We start from the raw sequence: 27,604 nt of genomic DNA on the forward strand, positions 1-27,604 counted from the left end.
GAGGATACACAAGGAGTCAAGGGTTAGGACGCCCCCTACAGGTCACTAGTAGTGAGGAGTGTCTGACCAGACTGTTAAGAGGCGTTGAGACCATTGAGCCCTGTCAGCTTGTGTGCCCTCACACATCCACTAGTCCCAACACCGCCTTACAGTCTGGTCAGAAGCTCCTCTCTGCTGGCGATCTGTCGGGGGTCTCCCGAGCCCGATCGCCTTGTGTGCCCACACCCCCTAACAGTCTGGTCAGATGCTTCTCTCTAGATGATGGTCTGTTAGGGGCACAGGAAGCCTTGTCACCTTGTTTGCCCTCACACATCCACTGGTCACTACACTTCCTAACAGTCTGGTCAGATGCTCCTCTCTACTGGTGGTCTGTCAGGGCGTCCTGAGCCTGATCACCTCGTGTGCTCGCACACATCCACGGTTCCCAACACCTCCTAAAAGTCTGGTCAGACGCTCCTCTGTACTGGTGATTCGTAGGGGGCGTCCTGCGCCCGGTCACCTTGTGTGCCCCTATCCACTGGTCCCATCACCTCTTACAGACCACCAGTAGTGAGGAGCATCTGACCAGACTGTTGGGAGGTGTTGAGACCAGTGGATGTGTGGGAATACATAAGGTGACCAGGCTCAGCACGCCCCCAATAGACTACCAGTACAGAGGAGTGTGTGACCAGACTGTTAGGAGGTTTTGGGACCAGTGGATGTGTGAGGGCACACAAGGTGACCTGGCTCAGGACCCCCAACAGACCACCAGTGGAAAGGAGCATCTGGCCAGACGGTTAGGAGGTGTTGGGACCAGTGGATGTGTGAGGGCACACAAGGTTATGGGGCTGAGGACGCTCCCTACAGACCACAAGTAGAGGTGTGTCTGACTAGACTGTTAGTAGGTGTTGGGGGCCAGTGAACCGGGGCACACAATGTGAGCGGGTTCAGGACGCCCCCTACAGACCACCAGCAAAGAGGAGCATCTGACCAGACTGTTAGCAGGTGTTGGGACTGGTGGATGGGGGCACACAAGGCGATCAGGCTCAGGAAGCCCCCGACAGACCACCAGTAGAGAGGAGCTTCTGACCAGACTGTTTGGGGGTGGTGGGACCAGTGGGTGTGTGAGGGCACACAAGGTGGATATGTGAGGGCTCAGAACGCCCCCTACAGACCACTAGTAAAGAGTGGCATCTGACCAGAGTGTTAGGAGTTGTTGGGACCAGTGAACGGGGGCACACAAGGTGACCGGGCTCAGGACGCCCCCTATAGACCACCAGCAAAGAGGAGCATCTGACCAGACTGTTAGCAGGTGTTGGGACCGGTGGATGGGGGCACACAAGGTGACCTGGCTCAGGACCCCCAACAGACCACCAGTAGAAAGGAGCATCTGGCCAGACAGTTAGGAGGTGTTGGGACCAGTGGATGTGTAAGGGCACACAAGGTGACTGGGCTCAGTGTGCCCACGACAGACCACTAGTAGAGAGGAGCATCTTACCAGACTGTTAGGAGGTGTTGGGACAGTGGATGAGGGAAACAAGGTGACCGGGCTCAGGACGCCCCCTACAGACCACCAGCAAAGAGGAGCATCTGACCAGACTGTTAGCAGGTGTTGGGATCGGTGGATGGGGGCACACAAGGCGATCGGGCTCAGGAAGCCCCCGACAGACCACCAGTAGAGGAGCTTCTGACCAGACTGTTAGGGGGTGGTGGGACCAGTGGGTGTGTGAGGGCACACAAGGTGGCTGGGCTCAGAACGCCCCCTACAGACCACTAGTAAAGAGTGGCGTCTGACCAGAGTGTTAGGAGTTGTTGGGACCAGTGAACGGGGGCACACAAGGTGACCGGGCTCAGGACGCCCCCTACAGACCACCAGAAGAGAGGAGCATCTGGGCAGACTGTTAGGAGATGTTGGGACAGTGGATGGGGGACACAAGGTGACCGAGCTCAGGACGCCCTCTACAGACCACCAGAAGAGAGGAGCATCTGGGCAGACTGTTAGGAGATGTTGGGACCAGTGGATGTGTGAGGGCACACAAGGTGACCAGGCTCAGGACTCCCCTTGCAGTCCACCAGTAGAGAGGAGCATATGACCAGACTGTTAGAAGGTGTTGGGACCAGTGGATGTGTGAGGGCACACAAGGTGACCGGGTTCAGGACCCCCTACAGGCCACCAGCAGAGAGAGGCGTCTGACCAGAATGTTAGGATGTGTTGGGACCAGTGGATGTGTGAGGGCAAACAAGGTGACCAGGCTCAGTACCCCCCGACAGACCACCAGTAGAGAGAAGCATCTGAGCAGACTTTTAGGAGGAGTTTGATTAGGGATTAGGTGGATTAGGGCACACAAGGCAACTGGGCTCAGGACGCCCCCAACAGACTGCTAGTAGAGAGGAGCTTTTGACCAGACTGTTAGCTGCTGTTGGGACCAGTGGGTGTGTGAGGGCACACAAGGTGACTGGGCTTAGGACACCCGCTACAGACCACTAGTAGAGAGGAGCGTCTGACAAGACTGTTAGGAGGTGTTGGGACCAGTGTGTGTGTGAGGGCAGACAAAGCAACCGGGCTCAGAACCCCCCAACAGACAAGCAGTAGAGAGGAGCATCTGACCAGACTGTTAAGAGGTATTGGGACCAGTGGATGTGTGAGGGCACACAAGGTGACCGGGCTGAGGACGCCCCCACAGACCACCAGTAGAGAGGAGCATCTGATCGTCCAACTATCACCAACAACTCTAACTATTTTGTTGTCTGCAACCTCTCATGCTCCAGGCGGTGCTTCTGTTGTTTGAGCCAATCAGCATGCTGGATAGCTCCTCTATTTACTACCATGTGTAGAAGATCACTGTCATTAACGCTTTCCAAGCTACTGTCTGATGTCTGAAGACATCCTGATTGAAGGCTGTACAGCTTCGATGTCGGAAGACATCCGGCAGGGTATTCTTACTGTATATTACCAGCCGCTCTGTTGTCGGAGGGGGGGGGGGTGTCTGTGTCTCTCCAGCATGTCCCATACCGCAGTACTGGCGCCATTGTATAATGGCAGAAAGAAGAGACCCTTAGGAAACCCTGAATCCAAAATTGGATTGCAAAGGGTTAATATGTTATAATGGGCTTGCCCAACACCCCCCTGGTTATTGGAAGTTGATTTCTTTTTAGCCCCTGCTTTTGGGTTAATGAGGAAACCCCGTATATGAAAAAAAGCCTGGTATAGAAAACAGTGAGACCTGCCCACTTCAGGTAGATCCAAACCTGAAGCATGGGCTGAGGGCTACTCCCTACATATTCCCTCCAGAAAGCCAAAGACCTACTCCAGACTCGCTGTAACCAAGTAGGTATCAGATTTCAGCCTATCTATTGTGGGGCTGAAATCCAATTTTTATTAAAACAGCTCTGCACTGCACTGAGTGTTACTTTCAGTTCCCCCAGCACATGTGACACAATTAGCTCTGCTGCATCATTGCTGCATTCAGTTCTACTTCTCCATACTTGTTGCAGTGTATTCCTACTGCTTGGTGATTGCTGGAGTCTGAAGCACTTTGGCTGATCCTTTGTGGTAAAGTAATAGCCCCAGTCTGATCATTTCTAGTTAGTGTTATAGATCGGGATTGGTGCATAGTTTAGGCACTAGTGGCAGGTTAGGTGACCAACGGCCCACAGGAAGATTAGTGGACCGGTTACATGGATAGGATAGGCTATACTAGGGGCTCGTATAGTGGTGTCAGGCTTGTTCCTGGATCCAACCCCTGTGTGGAATCGTTGGACCAGAAGAGCTGCTGCACTACTTATTATTCCTATCCGGACCTCCATCACAACGCTGTTCACACCCTGCAGATCCCCGTATCTACAATCAACCACAGAGGGGCCCCCCTGCAACATGACTCTTCTTCGTCTCTGACATCTGAGGTATCACGCATGGGACACCATACGCATTTATACATATATATACCCAGGTATATAGTGACTGTGGTTAAATACTACTGGGATTGCGGATTCCGCAAGCGGGAGAAAAATGTTAGCATGCTTTATTTACCGCAGATTCCACGTGTCTGAGCTCCTATGATCTCTATGGATGTGTTCGAGCTGCAGTGCATACTGTGGACAGGCATTAGCAAGAGTGACCCTTGGAGGGCCTAGACAGGCAGTCTGACACCTACTAGAAAGTAGAGAAAGGCTTAACATCTGCTGGCAGAAAGCAACATAAAAGTCTGTTCCTGTCACACTCAGGAGAGCTACAGCCCAGTGGGGCTGGGGATGCTGGCTGCTAGCCAGAAAGGCTGTAGGAACAGCTATCAGGACCGTGAGCCTGAGGTCCAGTGCGGACCAATTTTGGAGAACCGTCACACTAGTCTGATAGAGGAAGACACCCTCTAAAGACCACTGTCGGGGATAATGGCAGTGACCCTGCGTAATTATGGACGTTTGTGTCCATAATGCTGTGCTGACAACTAAATGCTGGCAGCCTCCAAATTTTATAAGAAATCGCAGTCTCCTGGAGTATTTGTACATGGTTGGTACCCATTTCCAGACCGAAAGGTCATCGATCCAGAGGCGAGTTAACTCTAGCTTGCCACATATTGTGGAGAATGCACAGGCACAAACAGGAGTGGTGCACAAAGCAATGTGTAAAGAGGAGGTACTGCAGTGTACAGTGCTGCTGGAGGCATTAAAAGATCCAGGAAGCTGAATTTCCAATTGCTGTGGGAGTGACAAAAGCTGGCTAGGAGACCGAAGTTTGCAGTTGCCATGGGCAACAAATGTTGACAGGGGGAGGCTGTCACCAGGAGACGCATGAACGGTTGTGCGCGGAGAGTCCAGGGGCCAGTAGGCCAGTGCCAGGAGAGTTGGAGGTGAGTACCTGCCAGCTAATAGAGGGTGACTTCCCACTGTCAGTGGACTTTGATCCACAGCAGGACAGGTCAGCAGTTAAGCCAGACATTTTGCCTTTTCTTCATTGCAGACCAGAGACAGATAGGATGGAGAGTCTTGTCTCTGAGACTCCATATGATAAGACTAGCTGATATACGCGGCTTCGCCTGAGTTAATTTGGTACAGGTGTTTACCTATTGTTCACATGGAAAATTTTCATGAAGTCATGGTTACTTCAGAGGAACCAAGGAATAAAATATATATACACATAGAGGAATATTAGATTCTCCTCAGGCTGCATGTACCAATATCCCTATGCAGAATGTCACACCCCTCCCACTCTCATCACTTTTAACCCTTAAAGGTAATGCCCCTTTTTATTCAAATTTACCCCCAGACTGGAGGTTGCAGCCTCTTCTTAGCCTTAAAGGCATGATCCATCCCTGCAGTTCATGGCCGCTTCCTTATGTACTTTACAGCCTTTCAGTATTTACACGTAGAGGTCAGTTATATTCTCCTCAGTATATGCACACAGAGGTCAGTTGGATTGTTGTGGCAAAGTTCACGCTTGTACGACAGCGGGAAGCTACATTACATAGGGGTGCACTTACTTTTGCACTTCGCATTGAATAATCGACTAGTGACCCCTTTACTTATCCTATTTGTAATACTGGATTAGCGCTTTGCCAATGTGGTTCCAATATACAAAAAGGGGTCTAAAAGGGAGCCTGGTAACTACAGGCCGGTAAGTCTCACTTTAATAATTGGAAAAATATTTGAAGGGTTTCTGAGAGATGCCATCCTAAAATACCTCAAGGAGAACAACAAAATAACTCCTCACCAGCATGGGTTCATGAAGGGTCGATCATGTCAGACCAATCTGATCAGCTTCTATGATGAAAAGTTCTAGGCTGGACCTGGGAGAGTCTATTGATCTTGTATATCTGGATTTCTAAAGCATTTGACACAGTGCCGCATAATAGGTTGATATATAAAATGAGACAGCTTGGACTGGGCGGAAACGTGTGTATCTGGGTAAAGAACTGGCTCGGAGAGAGAAAGCAGAGGGTGGTAATAAGTGGTTCATACTCTGATTGGGCCATCGTTACTAGTGGGGTGCCAAAGGGTTCAGTATTAGGCCCCATTCTGTTCAATATATTTATCAATGGCCTGATATAGGGGATGCACAGTAAAATATCAATATTTGCAGACAATACAAAATTATACAAGAGAATTAATACAACAGAGGACAATCTATGGCTAGAAAAGGACCTAGATAAGCTGGGGGCTGGGCAGAAAAATGGCAAATGAAGTTTAATATTGATAAATGTAAGGTTATGGGCATGGGAAGGAGAAATGAATGTCACCAATATACACTAAATGGGGTACTGCTAGGGAAAAGTGATATGGAAAAAGACCTGGGGGTACTAGTGGACTGTAGACCTAACTGCAGCAATCAATGCCAATAAACTGCTACAAAAGCAAATAGTCTTGGGGTGCGTTAAAAGAGGTATAGGGGCAAAGGATGAGAACATTATTCTCCCACTATATAAGGCATTTGTCAGGCCCCACATGGAGTACTGTGTACAGTTCTGGATACCACTGCTCAGGAAAGATGTTGCAGTGCTCGAGGGGGGGGGGGTCAAGGAAGGGCAACTAAACTAATAAATGGAATGAGAGGACTGGAATACCCAGAAAGGCTATTAAAATTAAGATTTACCCTGGAAAAAAGACTTAAGGGGCGGCCAAATAACTATGTATAAATACATTAGGGGACAATACAAGGATCTCTCCCGTGATCTGTTTATATCCAGGACTGTGACGATAACAAGAGGGCATCCGCTACATCTAAAGGAAAGCAGGCTTCATCACCAACATAGAAGGGGGTTCTTTACTGTTAGAGCAGTGAAACTGTGGAACTCTTTGCCTGAGGATGTAGTGATGGCAAAATTGATGGAGGAGTTTAAGAGTGGACTAGACCTCTTTTTAGAATGCTACAATATTACAGGGTATAGACATCAGGTGACCAGCAGGGTTGTTCTGGGTGTTGGAACTCAAACGTTGATCCAGGGATTATTCTGACTGCCATATGGAGTCAGGAACCCATCATTCACTTTTTGTCTAAACAATGATTTTAAGGTGAGCTTAAAATCCATCATTCAGCCAGATAGAGATAACGGTGACCACATGCTGTGTTCTCAGTGGGTGACAGAGATGACATTGTAGAAAGTTGTGTCTCCATTCCCTCAGTCGTAAAGACAGGTGACGTCTCGACCACCTGTCCGCAGTCTTTGTCAAGGAGATTACATTGTATTCTGCCAACAGCCCATGTGAGACAAATGCAGCTGTGTACCAAACCCAGCCCACATGCTGTGCTCTGCAAACAGCTCACAGACGCCATTTTACAAGCAATTGAAGGTGATAAAGTGTTGATGGACATTAGTCTCCATTAACACTTTATGCAAAATGATCGCTAAAACTGTTAATCTTTCAATCATTTGAAAGATCGTCTTTGCATGTAAACTGTCCTTTAGAGATAATGTGTTGCCAGTCAGAAAGATTCTACAGATGCACATAATAAAAATACAGATTTTCATAATAAAGTTGTGCAGCTGAACATGCAGTTAGCCCTAAGAAACGGTGAATGGGATTTGCAGATAACTGAGCTCAGGAAAAGCCTGGAAATAGAGAAACCTGCTTGCTGTCAGGCAGAGAAGCAAGCAGAGATCTTGAAAGACATACTGGGTTATAAGGAAAACCAGGAAGCCCTCCATGTGTCCCAGGCACAGATGAGCTTAGATGAAGAAGCTGAAGAATATACATCGATTGGTACACTGTGGGTAGTATCAAATCTGTGAGGAAACTCATTCACAAAATGAAAGAAACTGACATGATAACTGAAAGTCACCGTCCCTGGGCTGCACCTTTGGTATTAGTTTAAAAGAAGGAAGGAAATATCAGATTTTGCATTGATGTACCGCAAAATGAATATTACCCACAAAGATGCTTATCCTCTCCTAAGGATTGAGGAATCCCTAACAGCAGTAGGATCTGCTGCTTACTTTTCCCCCTTAGACCTTACCAATGGATTTTGGCAAGTGCCAAGAGCAAGAGAAAATTATCAAGACTGCATGCACAAACCCAATGGGTTTGAGTCTAAATACTTGCCATTTGTACTTTGCAATGCCCTAGGCACATTTTAAAGACTTATGGAATGTTGTTTGGGACATAAAAATTTTGAAACAATACTGTTCTATATCTTGGCGACATTGTCTTTTCCAAACATCTGAAGAACATCTGCAACATGTAGCAAAGGTATTCTAGATTCTAATAAAACATGAACTGAAGGTCAAACCACCAATTGCCATCTATTACAGACCCAAGTCCGATATCGTGATCATGTAGTAAGTTCAGAAGGCATCTGGACTGATCCAGAGAAAACTAAAGTAGCGAAGAATTGGCCCACCCCATAAACCTAAAAATGTCTGCAGTTTCCTTGGTTTTGCAGGTTACTACTATTTATCTCCAACTTTGCCAGGATAGCAGAACTTCTTCAAGAATATATTAATGGAACATCCAAAAGAACATCAGAAAATTCCTAAAACCATTCAGTGGCTGGAAGAACAAGAATTAGCTTTTCAACAACTAAAACAAAAATGAATTACTTCCCCTGTCCTGGGGTATCCCGACTGTAATCAACCATTTCACCTATACACTGACGCTAGTAAACAAGGACTTGGTGCTGTCTTAAGTCAGCTTTAAAATGGACAAGAGAGAGTCATCTCCTTCGCCAGTCAGAATTAGTTCCTTTAATTTGGAATTTCTTGCCATAGTGTGGGCGATAACAGAAAAAAAGATTGCTTAGCCGCCTCAACATTTACTGCATATACAGACAACAATCCCTTAGTCAATTTGAATACCGTGAAACTGGGATCTCTGGAACAAAGATGGCCATCAAGATTGTTCAGTTTCGATTTCACCATAAGTATTGTGTTGGCAAAGTCAAATACAATGCAGATACGTTATCCCATCTCCGACACAAACTGATTCTCTTTTTTGAAGAAGACCAGTGTGAGGAAATCGAAATGACAGATTTCTATTCCTTTCACAGAACTCAACATGCTATTCAAGTTCCCATACCTACCAACTCGGTTAAAGAAAAACAGTGGATCTCTATTCAAAACAAGAGCAGAACATTGGGGGAAATACAAGAATTTTTTGTTCATGTTACTATCCCTAAATAGTTAATCGAGGCAATACTGGCCCCAAATTCCACCACTTGTGGAGACAAAGAAAAAAGGTTTTTCTAAAGAGAGGTTTAATATCTTTTCTCAGGATACTCATGTTAATCTCCCAGCCTCAAAAATGAATTCATTGAGATACAAAAGAAAATATCTCCTTGGACATAGTCATTTTAGGCATAGCATCATTTAGGTATTCAATATAATGTAACAACGCAGCTGAGTTATTATCCAGGTGGACACCCGTGATGAAGTAACCCATTGTTAGGTTCTGTATTATTTCTTCTTCCTTTGTCCTTTATTTTTCTCTCCTCTCTTCAATAGTATTGTCATGTTAAGCTTTGCCCATGTTAGCCTCCTATCTGCACAAAGATAATTGATGGGACCAACACAACCCAATATACGCATACCAAGCAAAGATATACTCGCCAACCCACTTGGACATGTGCAGGTTCGGATTCAAACAAGTTAGCCAGTCAACATCATACCCAAGCCCCATTATATATTGGAATGTGAACCACATGTTGACTTACTTGATTGTCTATAGTAAAGTTATGGGCTATAAATTGTGTATTGTACACCATATGCACTGGGTGAAATTTGCAATACGTAAATGACATGCTTTTTTTTCCATGTTAAAAAATCCAATAAAATATTTGTTGAAGAAAGGTTTAATATACAGAGGAACTATTGACCCAATCACTTATAATAGACTCCATCAGATTCTGATTCCTGGAGGAGAGCTAATCTAGTGCTATCAAGGTATCATGATTAGAGATGAGCGAACGTGCTCGGCCCCGCCCCTTTTTCGCCCGCATACCGCGATTTTCGAGTACTTCACTACTCGGGCGAAAAAATTCGGGGGTCGCCGTGGCGGCGCGGGGGGTTGCAGCGGGGAGTGGGGGGGAGAGGGAGAGAGAGAGGGCTCCCCCCTGTTCCCCGCTGCTACCCCCCACGCCGCCACGCCTCTCCCCGCCCCCCGGCGCACCCGAGTACTTTTCACCCGAGTAGTGAAGTACTGGAAAATCGCGGTATTCGGGCGAAAAAGGGGCGGGGCCGAGCACGTTCGCTTATCTCTAATCATGATCAATCTGGACATTTTGGGATGCAAAAGACCAAAGCTACAGTGAGGTGACAATTTTATTGGATCAGCATGAAACAGGACATTGAGAGTTGGTGGCAAGATACGCCAAACGTTGACATCACCAACCACATGATGTGGTATCTAAGCTCTTTGACAAGTCTGATGAAGTATACGCCTCAATGTCAACTGCCGAACGACCCATGCTGATAACACTAAAAACCTAGCTTGATTCGTCAGATGATGAAAGTGAATTTACACTAAGATGTTCACAAAGAAGTACCCAAGGATGTCTTCCTGTATGCTTCCAGAACTAAATACATTCCTTTCTGAATGAGGAATGGAATAAAAGTTATCTGTTATGTAACAAGACAGCACCCCGAGAGAATACTCAGTGACCAGTTCTCAAGTTTGCAACTAAAGATCCATACCCCGAGTGACTACTTGGAGCTCCGTTCTTGTTGGGATTAGTTGTAGATATTGTTATTCCATCGTCTGGATGGTGATGATAAAATAGCTGGTGCATAATTATGGTACATAATGGCCTGTGCACCCCACATTGTACCTTGGGATAAAATTTAATGAGGTATTTTAGGCTGTCTACCTGAACCTACAGTATTTCATATAGGGATCAGGAACTCCTTGCGGATCAAACCTATTACATGGCTTGGTGTAAACTTTAACTGCAAGGCCTGCTTGCTTCCATTGCCATGCCACTGTCATATGTCAGTTTCTTGTGCACTAGCCTCTATTTTCTCCCTGCCACAGGAAGGATATACACCTTACCAGATAATTCATATTAGGAATTACCATATAAATATTTCAAACTGTGGAGAGATAATTCGTGAAAAGGGACCCATAGCTAGTTGAGATATAAAGTGCCGCCCTAGCTCAACTTGTACTTTAGACTGAGAAGACTACAACTGAAGTGCAAAGTGTCAGCATCCAGGTCATACCTCTGCTCCAGAAGAGGTGTCACGTTGAGGGTGGCTGTTGTTAAAGCAGGGGGAATGTAGTGACTTAGAAGGGTACTACAAGTCTCTAATGAGAAAATAGACCTCCAGGTTCAGGAATAGGTTAAAACTAGAGATGAGCAAGCACCAAAAAAGCTCATTTCGAGTAACAAACCCCATTGAAGTCTATGGGCAACTCGAGCATTTTTGTATAGGACCGATGCTCCGCATGGGGGATGATTTGTGAAACACCTGAAAACATCAGAAAGTCATGGAAACGCCACAAACAGATAGGGAACGGCAGGGGCAGCATGCATGGCTGCATCTGAGGCTCCCAGGTCCCACTATTAAGCCAAAATTGGGGCAAGAGCCTGGCGGTTACCCCCCTAACTATTTACTTGGGACAGACCATAAGCAACAAGGCACAGGCGCTGGCACAACTTAGATAAGCACCACACTAGCTGCAACCAAGGACAATCACCGCCTGCGGGTGACACCGCTGCCTCTTCTCCCAGGTTACATGCTGGCATTGCTATCCAACCCCCTGCATGACCCTGCGTCCACAGCGAACACAAAATTTTCCCTGCGCAGCGTCCAGCTGGCCTCATGCCACATGTTTGCTTCATAGCCACACCACCCTCAGGTCGATTTATAAGTGCGTCTGCAATGAGGAGGAGCCAGAGACACACACTGTAGAGGGTTGACAGGGCTAGGCAGCGACCCTCTTCGAAAGTGTGGGCGATAGCCCACAATGCAGATGAGAATTGATGATAAATTAACGTATGATCCTCATTCCAATCCCGTGCCACCTCCGTCACAAAGTTGTCAGGAGCAGCAAACGTAGGCATAAAGGGGACTCAGGTGCCAGCACTTCTACACACCTCCACAATGCAGCAGCACATACTAACACCAAAGATTGGTTTGAAATAGGAGGTGTCGCAAAAGTAGCCACGACAGGTATACAGTGACCCTGTGAAAGTCTTATGAAATCACTAACGCTTCCTGTAAATGCTCCAATCCAGTATCTCAGATAACTGTGATCACGCTGATCCCCAGACCCCAAGCAGGAGGAGTTGGCATTATAAGCCCGAAAAACCATGACCAAGATAGGACCCGCAATACTCTGTGTGGGAAGAATGTGAGCGGGCCCAGGGTCAGGCTCGGTCCCAGCCTCCACCTTGTGTGACCCAAGGTGCCGCGAGTTACATAGCAATGGGAAATCCATGTGTCCTCACACAATTCATTCTGTGTAGGTGTCAGATAGCTAAACACCACAATGGGAAAGCCTTCTGCGCCCTACCCAAGTCAGTCAGTGTATTTGTGTCAGATAGGTAAAACACCGCAATGGGAAATCTTTGTGCACCCACAGCATAGGCGAGCCCATGAAACTCAAAGATAGTATTACACATGAAAAAAATCAGAGTGCCCACACATGGCAGAGTTTCACCCCGCCAAGAACCTCGGCCCACACTTCTGCCCTAGTCATGCTGTGTATTTCTGCCAGATAGGTAAAACACCACAATGGGAAAGCCGTCTGCACCCTAGCACTTTGGTCTCAGCAAACACACTGTGGTACCCAAGGTGCCGCGAGTTACATAGCAATGGGCAATCTGGGTCCCCTCACACTATTCATTCTGTGTTGGGGTGTCGGATAGCTCAATCGACACTGCAAGGGGAAAGCCATCTGCACTCTGCCCCCTACCCAAGTCAGTCAGTGTATTTGAGCCAGACAGGTAAACCAACGCAATGGGAAGTCTTTGTGCACCCACAGCATAGGCGAGCCCATGAAACTCAAAGACGGTATTACACATAAAGAAATCAGAGCGCCCAAACATGGCAGAGTTTCACTCCTCCCAGGACCTTGGCCTCAGCCCACACCCTCAGTAATCGTGGGCATAAAGCGGACTCGGATGCTAGTACAGCAGTGAATGTCTCATTAAATCAGCTACGGTTGCTTTCATCGCTCCAAAGACTGGATGAACCACAAAGAAGTTCCACAGGCCAAACCTGGCGCAGTTGCATCCCCCCCCCCCCCCCCCGGACTTCGGCATCTGCCCACACCTTCAGTAATCATAGGCATAAAGCGGACTTGGATGCTAGTACAGCTGTGAAGTCTCATTAAATCAGTTACAGTTGCTATCATCGCTCCAAAGACTGGATGAACCACCAAGAAGTTCCACAGGCCAAACCTGGCGCAGTTTTTTCTTCACCCCCAGGACCTCGGCCTCTGCCCACACCCTCAGTAATTGTGGGTCTATAGCGGACTGTGATGCTAGTACAGCTGTGAACGTCTCAATGCAGTAACGCTCCTTTTGTTTGGCCCAAACTACTGTCTCAGATAACTGTGGTAACACGAGAGCAAATACATGTTGCCCAGTGCTGATCCCCAGACCCCGAGCAGGAAGAGAAGGTAGCATAATAAGGCCGAGAAACCATGACCGAGGTAGGACCCAAAATACTCTGTTTGGGAAGCACATGAGCGGGCCCTGGGTCAGGCTTGGTCCCAGCCTCCACCTTGTGTGACCCAAGGTGCCATGAATTACATAGCAATGGGAAATTCATGTGTAATCACACACTTTATTCTGTGTATGAGTCAGGCAGCTGAATACCGCTATGGGAAACCTTTGTGCACCCACAGTATAGGCGGACCACTGAAACTTTTCTGTTGCAAGAGTATAGGCGGACCCCTCCAACCTTTTAGTAGCAAGTGTATAGGCGGACCCCAGTAACATTTCTGTAGCAAAGGTATAGGCGAACCCCTCAAACCTTTCAGTTGCAAGTGTATAGGCGGACCCCAGTAACATTTCTGTAGCAAGAGTATATGCGGACCCCTGTAACATTTCTGTAGAAAGAGTATAGGTCGGACCCCAGTAACATTTCTGTAGCAAGAATGTTTTTGAAAGCCTCCGTTTCCACAAGCCTGTACGGCAGCATCTCCAGGCTGATTAATTTGGCAATGTGCACGTTTTAAACTTGTGGAGGACAGTGGAGCTGAGGGTGTGGTTGCAGGCCGAGAGGTGTTTGTGCCTGCGTCCTGGGAGGGGGATTGGATCTGTGTGGCAGGTTGTGGCACAGGGGAAGAGGCAGTGGTGTGACCCAGAGGCGGTAAATGTCCTTCGTCCCACCTTGTGGGGTGCTTGGCAATCATATGCCTGCGCATGCTGGTAGTGGTCAGGCTGGTAGTGGTGGCTCCCCGGCTGATCTTGGTGCGACACAAGTTGCACACCACAGTTCTTCGATTGTCCGCACTCTCCCTAAAAAACATCCACACCTTTGAACACCTAGCCCTCTGCATGGAGGCTTGCCGTGAGGGGGTGCTTTGAGAAACAGTTGGGGGATTCTTTGCTCTGGCCCTGCCTCTACCCCTGGCCACCCCACTGCCTCTTCCAACCTGTCCTGCTGCTGCACTTGCCTCCTCCTCTGAAGCCCTGTCCTCAGTGGGCTTAGCAAACCAGGTGGGGTCAGTCACCTCATCACCCAGCAGCTCTTCCTCCGAATCCTCTGTGCGCTCCTCCCTCGGACTTAATGCTCTTACTACTACCTCATTAACAGACAACTGTGTCTCATCCTCATCCACAAAAAGCTCTTCAGACAGTTGCCGGAAGTCCCCAGCCTCATCACCTGGACTCCGGGAACTTTCCAAAGGTCACGACAAACGACGGTCATGGGCATCGGTCATGACAAACTCTTCAGGTAAGAGAGGAACCGTTTTTTCCCACTCATGGCAGGGACCTGAGAACAGTTCCTGGGAGTCTGCCTGCTCAGAATATGTCAATTTCATGGAGTGAGGAGGCTGGGAGGAAGGAGGAACAGCCAGAGGATTCAGAGTTGCATTCCCTAATCCGGGAGTAGTGGACTGCGTAGAAGACTGGTTGGTCGATACATTGCTGGACGCATTTTCTGCCATCCACGACAGGACCTGCTCACACTGCTCTGTTTGTAATGAAGGTCTACCACGCGGACCCATAAACTGGGATATGAAGCTGGGGTGCCCAGAAACTTGCCTCTCTCCTAATCTCGCAGCAGCCGGCTGTGATTCACCACGGCCAGGAACTCGGCCTGTGCCCACACCCTCACTTGGACACCCTCGTCCACGTCCTCGACCCTTACTCCTACTGCTCATCATGGCAGATTACGAATAGAGCAGGTGCCCAAATAAATTACCCCACTGTACAGCGCTGACAACTGTGGCTTAAGTCACCGCACACAGAGACTTGTAGATAGCGGAGGCTCTATGCTGTGACTTGAAAAAATTTACCCGCTGTCTTGCGCTGATACCTAGGGGTCAGGGGCGTACCTAAAGGCTCAGGGGCCCGGGTGCAAAAGTTCAGCTCGGGCTTCCCCCCAGGTCCTATTTCCCCCTCGCTCCGTATCTATGCCTGAGGGCCAATGCCCACGTGCGTATTTTATTTATAAAATCCGCACGTGGCCCCTGCACGGGAGATCCGTGCATCTTACTGCCCATAGGGATGCATTGGCATCGGTAGGGCAGCTAAAAGCATGCAGATGGGATTCCTTCCTGGTTTGCGGGTCACACGAACAGGAAGAAATCGCAGCATGCTCCATTTTCCTGCGGATTTGCCACACGGATGGCTCCCACGGCTTCCATTGAAGCCTTTGGAAGCCGTTTGTATCCGCGGCACAGCTGCAGCTGTTTTTGTACTGTGCCGCGGATACACGGGAGATCAGGAGATTTTTTTAAAATATTGGAGCGCCTGCACGCGGCACGCTGCCGGTGTGCCGAGGACATCCGCCGACCGGAAGAAAGAAAATCCGGCCATCACAGAGGGGAGCCCCGCAGCGTCTGGAGAGGTGAGTATAATGTATTTTCTCTCTCTATGTCCGCAGGCCCGCATGGATACCACTGTGGGATTCAGCAGTGAAATCCGTCCGTGCAAGTGGGGATGCGGCCTAGGACTGAGAGATGGATAGATGGGGGAGAGATGGATGGATAGATAGATATGAGATAGATAGATAGATAGGAGGGAGATATATAGATAGATAGATAGATAGATAGATAGATAGATAGATAGATAGATAGGAGGTAGATAGATATGAGACTAGGCAAGATAGATAGACATTTACATAGAAAGACATACAGACAGACAGATAGATAGATACATACATACCCTGGTGCCCGGACTATTTCTCTGCTCAGGAGAGCAGGTGTACGCAGTTTCAGCAGGAAGGAAGCAGCAGGGAGATGACCTCATCCCTGTTCCACTCGATGCCTTGCTGTGCTGTGCCCGTGTGCCGGTAAGTCCTCTCTGCTCCTTCCCCCACCCCCCATCCTCTTCCCCTGTCCTCTCTCCAAGTCCCACCCCTCCCTTCTCCTACTCTCCTCCTGGCTTGTGCTGTCGGCCGGACTGCACTAACTTAGCAAGCGGCCGCCGACAGTGCAGTGTGAAGTGTATGATGGAGGGCGGCCACTGGGCCCCCTCAAGCGCAGGGGCCAGGTCGCTGTTGCAACCCCGGCACCCCCAACCGGTACGCCTATGCTAGGGGTAATTTACTGCTCGCAGAGACTTGTAGATAATAGAGGTTGTGTGGAGTGTGAGAAGACTCTAAAGCCAGTGGATAGTGCTGGTAACTGCGGCGATCTCAGCCCCCCAAGGAAAGGGTATTGTGAGATGCTCTGCACAGTGACAGAGCTGAAATATTTTGCAGTGGCCTAGGAAATATTAGAGTACTGCTTCGCGGTGAGACCTCTGTCTAATGCACTGCAGCCTGAGAACACTATAACAAAAAAAGGCTGTGCACAGGCCTAGATGCGTAAAAAAATGTATGCACTACTGCTCCCAGACACAACTATAATGCACACGGTGAGGAGTAGCCCTAAACCATGGGGGCTCTTGTAGAGAGGATCCCAGTGGTAAAACTTTCCCTATCTCAGCAGCTCTGTCCCTAAACTCTGCGTAACGCACTGCAGACTGAGAACGGTATAACTGAAATGGTTTGCAGTAGCCTAGAAAATATAACAGTACTGTTTCACGGTGAGACCTCGGTCTAATGCACTGCAGACTGAGAATGGTATAACTGAAAGGCTGTGCACAGGCCTACATGTGTAAAAAAAGGGTGCACTACTGCTCCCAGCCAGCCAGAACTGTAATGCACACGATAAAGAGTAGCCCTAAGAAGGACCGTTGGGGTTCTTGATGACAGTATCCTACTCTAACACTTTCCTTATATAAGCAGCTCTTTCTCTCAACTCTGTCTAATGCACTGCAGACTGAGAATGCTATAGCTGGAATGCTCTGCAGAGGGATAGATGCTTTAAAAAAAAAAACTGGTGAACTACTATTTCCAGCCAGCCACAACTACAATGCACAGGATGAGAAGTGGCCCTAAGAAGGACTCTGCCGACGGCACTGCACATACAGAACAGTGTAGCTGTAACGGCCTGCAAAGGCCTAGATGCTTAAAAAAAATGATGCACTACTGCTCCCAGCCAGCCACAAGTATAATGCACACCGTCAGATGTAGCCCTAAGAAGGACCGTTGGGGTTCTTGAAGACTAGATCCTACTCTAACACTTTCCCTATATCAGCAGCAGCACTTTCCCTAACCTCTGCCAGCATGCGTCTGAGGCGAGCCGCGGGCAGGACCAGTTTAAGTACTCAGCGGTCACCTGATTGGCCCAGCCACTCACTGCTGTTGGCGGGCAGAGGGCTGACACATCACAGCAGGAAGTCGTAATGCCTTCCCCGCATGTCTATTGGCTAGAAAATGGCGCTAAACATGCGGGGAAGGGAAATGAAATTGACTCGAGTACCGCGTAAGGTTCGACTCAAGTAACGAGCATCTCGAGGACCGTAATACTCAAACAAGTAGCAAGATCGGAAAAGCATGCTCACTCATCTCTAGTTAAAACATTCTCCCTGATGAAGCAGGAAGTCTGCCTAGCAACAGGGTATGATAGATCGTTGCTATTGGTTACAGTCAGTGATTTTATTTATTTATTTTGGCTAGTCTGCCAAATCAGAGAAGTAACAGGATAGGTCAGAAGACAGTGGTGTGTGAACAATACAGAGCCTGGGATTGGAGGATTGATTGCCTAAGCGATGGATGGTCCTACTGAGAGACACTCATGGGTAGGACGTGTGAGAAGTCTGACTTAGCTGCTGATGAGACAGCATACAGAGCAACCAAGAAGAGAGACTTAAAGTGAATCCTGTGAGCAGCCTAAGTTACAAGTGAGTGGTGGCGGAGACGCCAGCTACTGCCACAGTGTGAGTGTAGACAGAAGAGCCGTAAGCAATCCTCTTATTGGATAGTTCTGGAGGGAAATGCCAGAATACCAGAACAGAGTAGGAAAAGTGGAAGATAAGCAGGTACACTAGATTGGAAGGTTTCTGGAGTCCTCAGCGAAGCCTCAGGACCTGTAGCAACCAAATCTGACTCCGGAACCATGACTGAAAGTGTTACTTAGCACCTGAGGCTGAATAAAGTGGGGTTAGTCACTGTACTCCAATAACAGGGCTGGGGAGCCCCTCACAGGTCGCCCCGCATGCTAAGGCCATTTCTGCATTTAAACATTGTTCACACCTATTTGAAAAATCCGCTTGGGCTCACATTTAGTTCAGCCAGTGGATTCACACTACATCTCCCACAGTCTGCCGTCTCCCCCCATTTCTGCTTATATACAAATATACTTCTGTTTACTAGCGTCCATGCAAATGTGACTTTATGAAAGTTGTAAATCAGTGGATATCTGCAAGTGTTAGTAAAAGTGATCCCTACTGATTCAACATTAATCTCTGTTTCTGCATTATTGCTATTGATTACATCATTGTGCTGCACAGCACTGGCGTCACGATTATCTTTTATAGTAAAAAGCATAAACACCCATTTCACCCGCTGCAGGTGTTATTGGTGGAGGAAAGTGTTGGTGAAAGTTTAATTTCATTTTGACAACTTCTAGGGGAGGGATTTGTTTTTTAAATTATATATTCACATACATACAGGAGAATCTGTGTCATTCTGTTGGTTTCAAGTCCGGGGCTCTGGCTGGGCCATTCAAGGATATTCACAGATTTGTTCCCAAGCCCCTCCTGTATTGTCCTGGCTGTGGTCTTAGGGTCATTGTCTTGTTGGAAGGGGACCCTTCTGCCCATCTGAGGTCTCTTATTCTCTGGATCAGGTTTTCACTCTGCACTTTCCTACATTCAGCTTTCCATCCACCCTGACCGGTCTCCCCTCCCCCAGCATGATGCTGCACCACCAGGCTTCACTGTAGGGATGGTATTGGGCAAGTGATGAGCGGCGCCTGGTTTCCATCCACCCTGACCTGTCTCCCCTCCCCCAGCATGATGCTGCCACCACCAGGCTTCACTGTAGGGATGGTATTGGGCAGGTGATGAGTGGCGCCTGGTTTCTTCCAGACAGAACACCATATTGGTGTCATCTGACCAGAGGATCTTGTTTCTCACTGTCTGCAGGTCCATTAGGGGCTTGTTGCTAAACTCCAGCTGCATGTACAAATATTTCTAGCATTCTCTTGCCTTTTTGTCATTATGAGGTTTGAGTGCAGAATGATGGGGAAAAACTGGATTTTGGTCAGTGTAGGTGAGCCTTTCATAGGGGTGTATTTAGACTGAGTTCCCCGGTCAGCGTCCGCTCTCAATACGGCCCTGACTGTGCCACACATATGCCCACACATCCACAATGACCGTTAGCTGACACTGACCTCTAAGACGTTCTTGATGTCCTTCTTTTTCTCTGCATATGAATGCCATCTTCTCCACGGAACCCGACCGTCTGGGGCATCAGGATGATCTCTCAAAATGTCCGGCCCCGGTTTCTGATCGTCGCAATAATCGTAGTCGGCTCCTTGCGAGTAAATATAGGAGCGCTCTATCGGCACCAATTTCTGGATCTGTAAACACGAGAGCCGCAAAAGACGTCATTATAATTATTTTTAAGCTTATCAGTAATTGTTAACCCTTTATTGCCACTGATGGTTTTGGCCTTGGGTGCGGTGATTTTCTTCATTTATTGACACATTTGTTATTTGAAAATTTTGCTTAGCAGCAACAGATCAAACACTAAGGGGTATCCCCAAAATCTGTTTTAGGAAAATCAAGCCTGAACGATGGGTGTCTCATGGTTAAAGCCTCCACCAGTCCCAAGAAGAGGGTACCATCTTTCCCTCACTGCACTTACTCCCCGACACAGACAGTGTGGAGAAGACTGAATGGAGCGGTGGTCGCATATGTGTCACTTCATTCATCTTCAATGGGGCTGCCGGAGATAGTTGAGCGATTGTACCCAGCTATTTCCCTCAGCCCATTGAAACCAATGGAGTGGCACCGAGCATGTGCGACCACCACTGCATTCAATTACCACTTCACTGTGGGTGCAGCGAGCCTACAGTGAGGAGGATAAGGGAGCATGAGGCCCATATTCCCAGGGTCAGTGGGGGTCTCTGCAGTGAGACTCCCCCGACTAGACTATCCTATGGATAGGTGGTAAACTCAGTTTTGGCATAATCCCTTTAAAGGTGTATCCCGGCGATGAGACACTTTTACTACATTTTCCATTTTTGGAAGGTTGTATTTTGCGAGCACGATATCAGTCCGAGAAATTGGGACCAATACTGTGCTTATAAAATGGAATTTCCCTTTGCCCGTGTAATGCGATTTGAAAGAAAATTGCATCAAACATGTGTTTTTTTTTTGTGTGTGTCAATGAAAACAATCCTATCGCACTCGCATGAAATGCGCATATTTATATGCAAATAATAGACAAGCTATCTGTGATCTCACAGAGGAGAAGCACATGGCACATGTACATAGAGCCACTGAAAACAATGGGTTCTATTTCTGTGTGTCTACGGGAAAATGCCCGCGTAAATAAGCCCTAAAGATCCGTTCACACGGGTGATTTTCCAAGTATGAGTTTTGTGCATTTCCAAACACAGAAGAGCCGCACAGAAGTTGAACTCCTTATTTTCGATGGGTCTATTTACATGTGCGATTTTCCTCCTTTTCAATGGACCTGCAAAAATCGCTTCGCACTAGTATGTAATGTGAGGGGTACGGGGCGAGGTTGTTTTTTTAACCATTGAAAATCACAGGTTGCAGCAATGTTTCGCATTTTTCTTGTAAAACGCACTGCAATCGCTGGGGAATCGCCGGTTCCTGAGCGCGATATCACTCAGAGTTTCTCGCTGATCTCGCACTCACTAATGTAAATGGACCCTTCAGAAAAGAAACCTCTGACAGAGCAGATTAGACTGGCGGTGAGCGGCAGCGAGTGACCGCGCAGATGCTCCGGGCCCTGTAAGACTTCTGGCACAATGTGACATTCGCCGGTACCTTGCTCTCGGTCAGTTCAGCCTCAGGTTTCATCATCACAACGCTCTTGTCCACCGCACGCAGCGCACACGTGGAGCCGCCATTAGCTTGAAGATGCAGCTTATTCTCTGAGCCAGGAAGAGATTCTGACTCCGCGAACTTAAGACTGACCTGGAAGAGACCAGACAACGGACACATTACAGTACAGACCCTCTTCATAATCCCAAGAGCCACAGCCGCGTTCATCCAGAAGAAGACATGGCCAAACATGTGCAGTGGAAAACTCCAATTTTGCAGTCATGAAAGGGTTAAAAAAGCTTGCGCAGTTTCATGGAAAGATTTACCCTTTCCAATCCACTGTCTGACGTATGAAGAAATTCTGATTGAAGGCTGTACAGCTCTGATGTTGAAAGATGCCCGGTAGGTTATTCTTACTGTATTTTACTGGCTGCTCTTTTATCGAGGGCCTCTCCAGCATGTTCCATACTGCAGTACTGGGTATAATGGCAGAAAGAGAAAGCCCTCTAGAAAACCCTGAATCCAGAATTGGATTGCAAAGGGTTAAAGGTGTTTTCCAGGCAGTGCCGGTTGTGTCGGGATACACCTGGGGTCAAAGCAGAAACTACTCCGACCCATGAAGTGGATGCCACTCGTAATTGCAGTTGCAGCTCTCAGTGTAATTAATGGGACTCTAGCCTGCAATTACAAGTGCCAGCCACTACATAGGGGTTGGAGCAGTGGCTTCCAGTGGACCCCGACACTGGCAGCGGGCCTGCCTAGAAACCCCTTTAAGGTGACTTTATAACTGAAAAGGATGCAGTAGGTAATCCCAGCGGCTTCAGGTCCAGCTGCTGGGACAATCAGCAATCCCAAGATCAGCACACATTAAATGCCCCATGTGAATGGTGCGTTGGTGACATGCGTGACTGCTGCTCCATTCACTTCTAAAGGACACTGGGAGATGACTGCACTCTCTCCATGGACAATGAATGGATCGCCAGTCTCAGGATTGCTGGGAGATCCAGAGATTGGACGGCCAGCAATCAGATGATTATCGTCTGTCCTCTGAAGGGGGAAACATATCTCTTTGCTTGTGAAACCCTTTTACTCACAATATATCATAAATATTGAGTTTTATAACTTTCTAATAGACTTTAGGGCACATTTATTACTGATGTTGCACCACAATTCTGGTGTAAGTTGCACCTTTTCGGCACAAATCAATTTAGACAGATTTACTATTGATTGGTGCCAAAAAGAACAGCTGTTGCACCTCTCACTCCACTTCTCAAAAGTAGCATTAGAGGGATTTTCTGGGACTTAAAAAATAAAAGGTTAAATGGCCTCAAAATAAAGAAAAAGATAATTCTTGGGTATACCAGTGGCTCCCCACCCAGCGCTGCTGCCCGGTGCCTGCCGCACAGTACCTGTACAAATGGGCAGGCAGTTACGTGCCATTCATAGTGCATGGGACCGTTCACAAGCCTCAGCAGTGCTTCTTCTATGGGCATGAAGACTGTAAATGAAGGAAGGGTCACATGCAGAGTGTACGTCATGTGACCGTGCACCGGTTCTTCCAGGTTCCAGGTGGCAGCACCGAGGCTGCAGCGCTAGGCAGGGATATGCCGAGATGGGGGGGGGGGGGGGGGGATTCAATTTTTATTTATTTTAAGGCCATTTAACCTTTTTTTTCAAGTCCCAGGAAACCCCTTTAATCCCTCATTGCTCTAAGCCAAAATGAAATTTACCATTAATGGGGCTGTACCAAAAACAAATTTTATCACCTATTCCTAACATAGGTGATACAAGTCTGATTGGTGAGGTTTCATCACTGAGGCCCCAACTGACCCTGAAAATGGGGGTTCTGTGTCCCCCCTCCTGTGCACTGCAGACTCACTGAACCCTTCGCAGTGATTCAATTTCCTCACTGCAGGGGTGAATCGAGCTTACAACAATGAGGAGGAGGAGACATGGGACCCCCTGTTCTCAGGATGTGCATGGGTCTCAGTGGTGAGTCCCCCAATCCGACTTTTATCACCTGTCCAATGGTTAGGTGATAAAAGTTGATTTGGGGAATAACCCTTCAATTTTTCATAACTCTAGACTAACAGAGACTTTACTTTTAATACTGCACCGCTCTAGACCACCAGGGGCCTCATCGTTAAAGGGGTTTTCTCACTATATATATATATATATATATATATATATATATATATATATATATATATATTGTTTTTTATTGTGCAAAAGTAGAACCCCCCCCCCCAAAAAAAAAAAATATATATATATATATAATTTTGGTATTAAAACTTTAAAATGTACTTTATGCTGCATGATTAACGCGTTTAAAGAAAAAAATTAAGGTGTTTATTTTCCCTGCCCTACAAAAACATTCAATAAAAGTTATACAATACTTTATATGAACCCAAAAGATGGTATCAATGAAAACTACGGCTCGCCACATAATAAATAATCCCTCATACGGCCAACGGAAAAATCAAAAAGTTTTGTCTTTTGAAAAGATGAAAATCCCCCCAAAATCGTTCTTCGATCCAAAATAGGCTGCGGCACTAAGGGGCTCATAAAAGAGTGATATCTAAAAGTGTTCTCCACTCATTATCTGTAGAATATCTGCCATAAAATTGTTAGCTATGGAGATCTGATTGCTGGGACCCCCAAAGATCCTAAAAATGGTCATTTGCAATACCTGCTCCACCATCTTTATACCTCCCCCATAGACCTGTTCAGTAGCCGCCCCTATGGGCCTGCACCCCTCCAGTAGCCGCCCCTATGGGCCTGCACCCCTCCAGTAGCCGCCCCCATGGGCCTGCACCCCTCCAGCCCTGGACTGACACTCACCTTATGTTTCAGAGCAGCTGGCACTCGAATTTCTGTTATATCAACAGCAATTCCACCAGATTGCGACTTTGTGAAAACCAATAACTTTGCTGATTCAGAATTATCCTTAATAGGAAGAGTGAACTGGAAGGAGCCGGAGAGAGCTGAAGAACGGGAGAAGATGCACAAGTTAGATGTAGGAGGGAATGAGGATCAGGAGAGACATCAACCACATACAGATGAGAGACGTACAGTCCAGCTTCTTCACTGTCTGCTGGCCTCCATGGGTCAATCTGTTCCTGTCAAGGATCTGAAAGAAAAGGAGGCATTGAGATACAGAGGAAGACAAGGATGGAGACTGATCATAAAGACACGCTGACGTCAATCACATCCTCACTGTTCAGTCTTATGCATCGCCAAATAATGAAAAGTTCTATGGGGCGTGGCTATTAAATTTTGTAGACCAGTTTTCCAATGAACAAAAATTTTAGATCAATGTATCAGTTAATTGTCTTTGCTATTAGATTGTAGACTAGAAAGATATAGCATGCTGCTAGTATAAGTAGTGAAGGGATTAAACGAAACCTTTTCTATATACCAGTGGATGCTATGGGATAAAGACAGACAGAAGATAAGACAGTCTTTCAGACCGCCTCCCTTGCATCCCTTTTCACTGAATTCATAAGGGTTTCATTGTATCTTATAGTTACACCTTAAGGGTGCGTTCACACGAACGCATATCGGCTTGGTTTTCATGCTGAGCCGATATACGTCCTCCTCATGTGCAGGGGGGGAGGATGGAAGAGCCAGAGGCAAGAACTGAGGCTCCCGCCCCCTCTCTGCCTCCTCTCCGCCCCTCTGCACTATTTGCAATGAGAGGAGGCGAGATGGGGGTGGGGCTAAGGGCCCCGAATTAGCCCCGCCCCTGTCCTGCCTCTCCCCATTGCAAATAGTGCAGAGGGGCAGAGAGAAGGCTGAGAGGGGGCGGGAGCTCAGTTCCTGCTCCTGGGCTCTTCCACCCCCCCCTGCACACGAGGAGGACGTATATCGGCTCGGCGTGAAAACCGAGCCGATATACGTTCGTGTGAACGCACCCTAAAAGTGTAACTTATGTTAATCATTTTAGCTGTAGCCTATCACATATTCTTAGTAATCTTGGAGGTATGTACTTTCCCTGTGATGTCATTTATGATATATAAACTACATCCAACTTTTGAATACATTAGAAATCATTTGATACCACAACAAGGCTGGTGTAATTTGTATTTCTCCTAAGGGCCCAGACTTCTACACGAGATCTGGGATTGTCTTCTCCTTGGTACACACAAATTCTGCTTAGAGAAAGTCGCAATTTTGGTTCGCATAATTTTTAAAAAGTAGTGGGACGTTTAGGGGCCGTGGTCACCCGTGCTCCGTCACATTTACTATAATGCGCGGGACAGTCTAGCAAACAGTATAGCAGCAACCTATGCCAGCTTGGAGCTATGGTAAGTTTCATTCTGGTCCATGGATGTGCCACCAGATGCACAAATGTACTAAAAGGCACAAGTTGTAGTTCCCCCAGAGTTGGATACTCCATCACTGACTGATATGATCTTAGTGGTAAAGGAAGTTTATGTGATAAATGTGAAGTGCTATGATGTTCATATTCCTCACAGTGAAATGTGCATTGGTAAGGTTTCTCATCCCCATAGAGAGAACAGGTCACCTAGCAACAGTCTGGGGAGAGTTTAGCCAGGTGTTGGAGACAGAGACAGCCTGGGATTGGGTAATAGGCTCCCTTCAGATTGGTTTAGGATGGCACTATATGAGAAGGATTAGGCAGAGTTAAGTCAGTCTAGGCCTGGAGTTAGTATAGTCAAGAAATCACAGAGATAGAGACCAGGTAGGAACAATGAGAGCACCAGTAATAACCAGGGAAGTGGGAAGGAGAAGAACAACTTCAAGTGTGAGTACCTAAGAGCATGAACTGCTTTACACAAGAGAGAGAGGAAAGGAAAGTGAAGGAGATCTTAAGTCAGCCATTCATTGGCATAGAAAGAACAGAAATCAAGTCGTCCAGACATAGGCACAGCTGGGGAGTACAAGCTAGGAAGGAAAGCAAAAAGGGCAGTGTCAGCTTCTGATAGCAATCCCCTGAGCACTAATACAGAAGTAATCAATTCCTGCAACTGTAAATCTGTGAAATAACATTATCTAATGTGAACTGTAACAAACAAGAAACTGGAACTCTTCTCTGCACGTGTAGAATAAATTCCACTTGGTTTACTTCCTAACCAGACTCCTTGAGTCCCTTTCCACCAACACACCAACAGCACTGAGGTACCACAGTATGCGCTCCAGGGGGGAAAAAAGGCCTAACTAAATTATATTTAGTTCTCCAACTTTTTGCATTTATTGTTTTGCCTATAACGGTTCCCCACACGTACACAAGCTGATGTCACAACAAACCAGCAACTTCTCTTACCCAACTCCACGGATAAGCAGGCCATAGCATCTGAAAATGTATCACTGTATGTGGCGTGCCACGCCAGATCACGATTGACCTGCTGCTGTGCCCCCCCCACACACACACACATATACACGTAGGACTGTGGCCGGTCTCACTCACTACAGAAAGCCTCTTAACAGATTTATGGCAGGAATGCTAAAGCATATGTTACTTAGACTGGCGTGTGAGCTGCAGGTCTACGCAAATATACCCCAATAACATTATGCTGTACTTTATCAGATCTCTGCTTGTTATTTGGAAGTGGAAATATTTACTTAGACTGGCAGGTGGGCAGTGTTCCTTCCACAAATGAGGCTCGCACCTCCTAAAGCCTTAGAGACCAGCCTATTTTGTACCTTAAAGGCTGAGAAATTTTCATCATTGCATTGCAGGAGTCATAGCTGTATGAAGGCTGGAATGAAGCCATAGCTGTATGAAGGTTTTTTTATTGGCCCCACATCAGGGTACATATCATGTGTTAGGGTGACTTCACACTGGCGAGGGAATTGCACAATTTCAAAATCGCAAAATTATGGAGCCAATGGCTTCCAATGGCTCCATGCACATTTGCAATGTTTTAATGCTTGCAATTAATAATAATATCTAATAGATTGAATTACATGGTAGGTATGAAAGCCTTTGTTAGGCTTCTGGCTGCAGTGGGAACTTATTGGCACCTTGAAATAACACTGTGAGGTGCTAATGGGTGACAGAGTCGCTCCCCCCTGTTATCTGCTTACATGCTGCAGTGGCTATTGATTGTGGCATGTGAGGGGTTAAACCTCTATTCACCAGGCTGAAACCTACAGCAGCTCCGAGTTGGCATAGCTTTTTCCTATAATACATGGCAGCTTCTGGTG

The 27,604-nt window shown here is 47.2% G+C and overlaps 2 protein-coding genes across 2 annotated transcripts in view; both read right to left on the reverse strand.

The window, feature by feature from the left end:
• LOC136626392 (pregnancy zone protein-like) overlaps positions 1-27,604 on the reverse strand; it is a 600,260-nt gene that overhangs the window by 102,297 nt on the left and 470,359 nt on the right. The gene's annotated exons all lie outside the window — the stretch shown is intronic.
• Positions 1-27,604, reverse strand: part of LOC136626787 (alpha-2-macroglobulin-like protein 1) — a 172,763-nt gene that overhangs the window by 89,742 nt on the left and 55,417 nt on the right. Inside the window, exons 13-16 of the mRNA XM_066601792.1 lie at positions 24,506-24,563; positions 24,275-24,417; positions 21,437-21,586; positions 19,807-19,995 (exon numbers count right to left, since the gene is read on the reverse strand). Of these exons, the coding sequence (XP_066457889.1) occupies positions 19,807-19,995; positions 21,437-21,586; positions 24,275-24,417; positions 24,506-24,563 (540 nt within the window). The remainder of the gene's footprint in view (positions 1-19,806; positions 19,996-21,436; positions 21,587-24,274; positions 24,418-24,505; positions 24,564-27,604) is intronic.

Source organism: Eleutherodactylus coqui, chromosome 4 (genome assembly GCF_035609145.1).
Source record: "Eleutherodactylus coqui strain aEleCoq1 chromosome 4, aEleCoq1.hap1, whole genome shotgun sequence".
Lineage (NCBI taxonomy): Eukaryota > Metazoa > Chordata > Amphibia > Anura > Eleutherodactylidae > Eleutherodactylus > Eleutherodactylus coqui.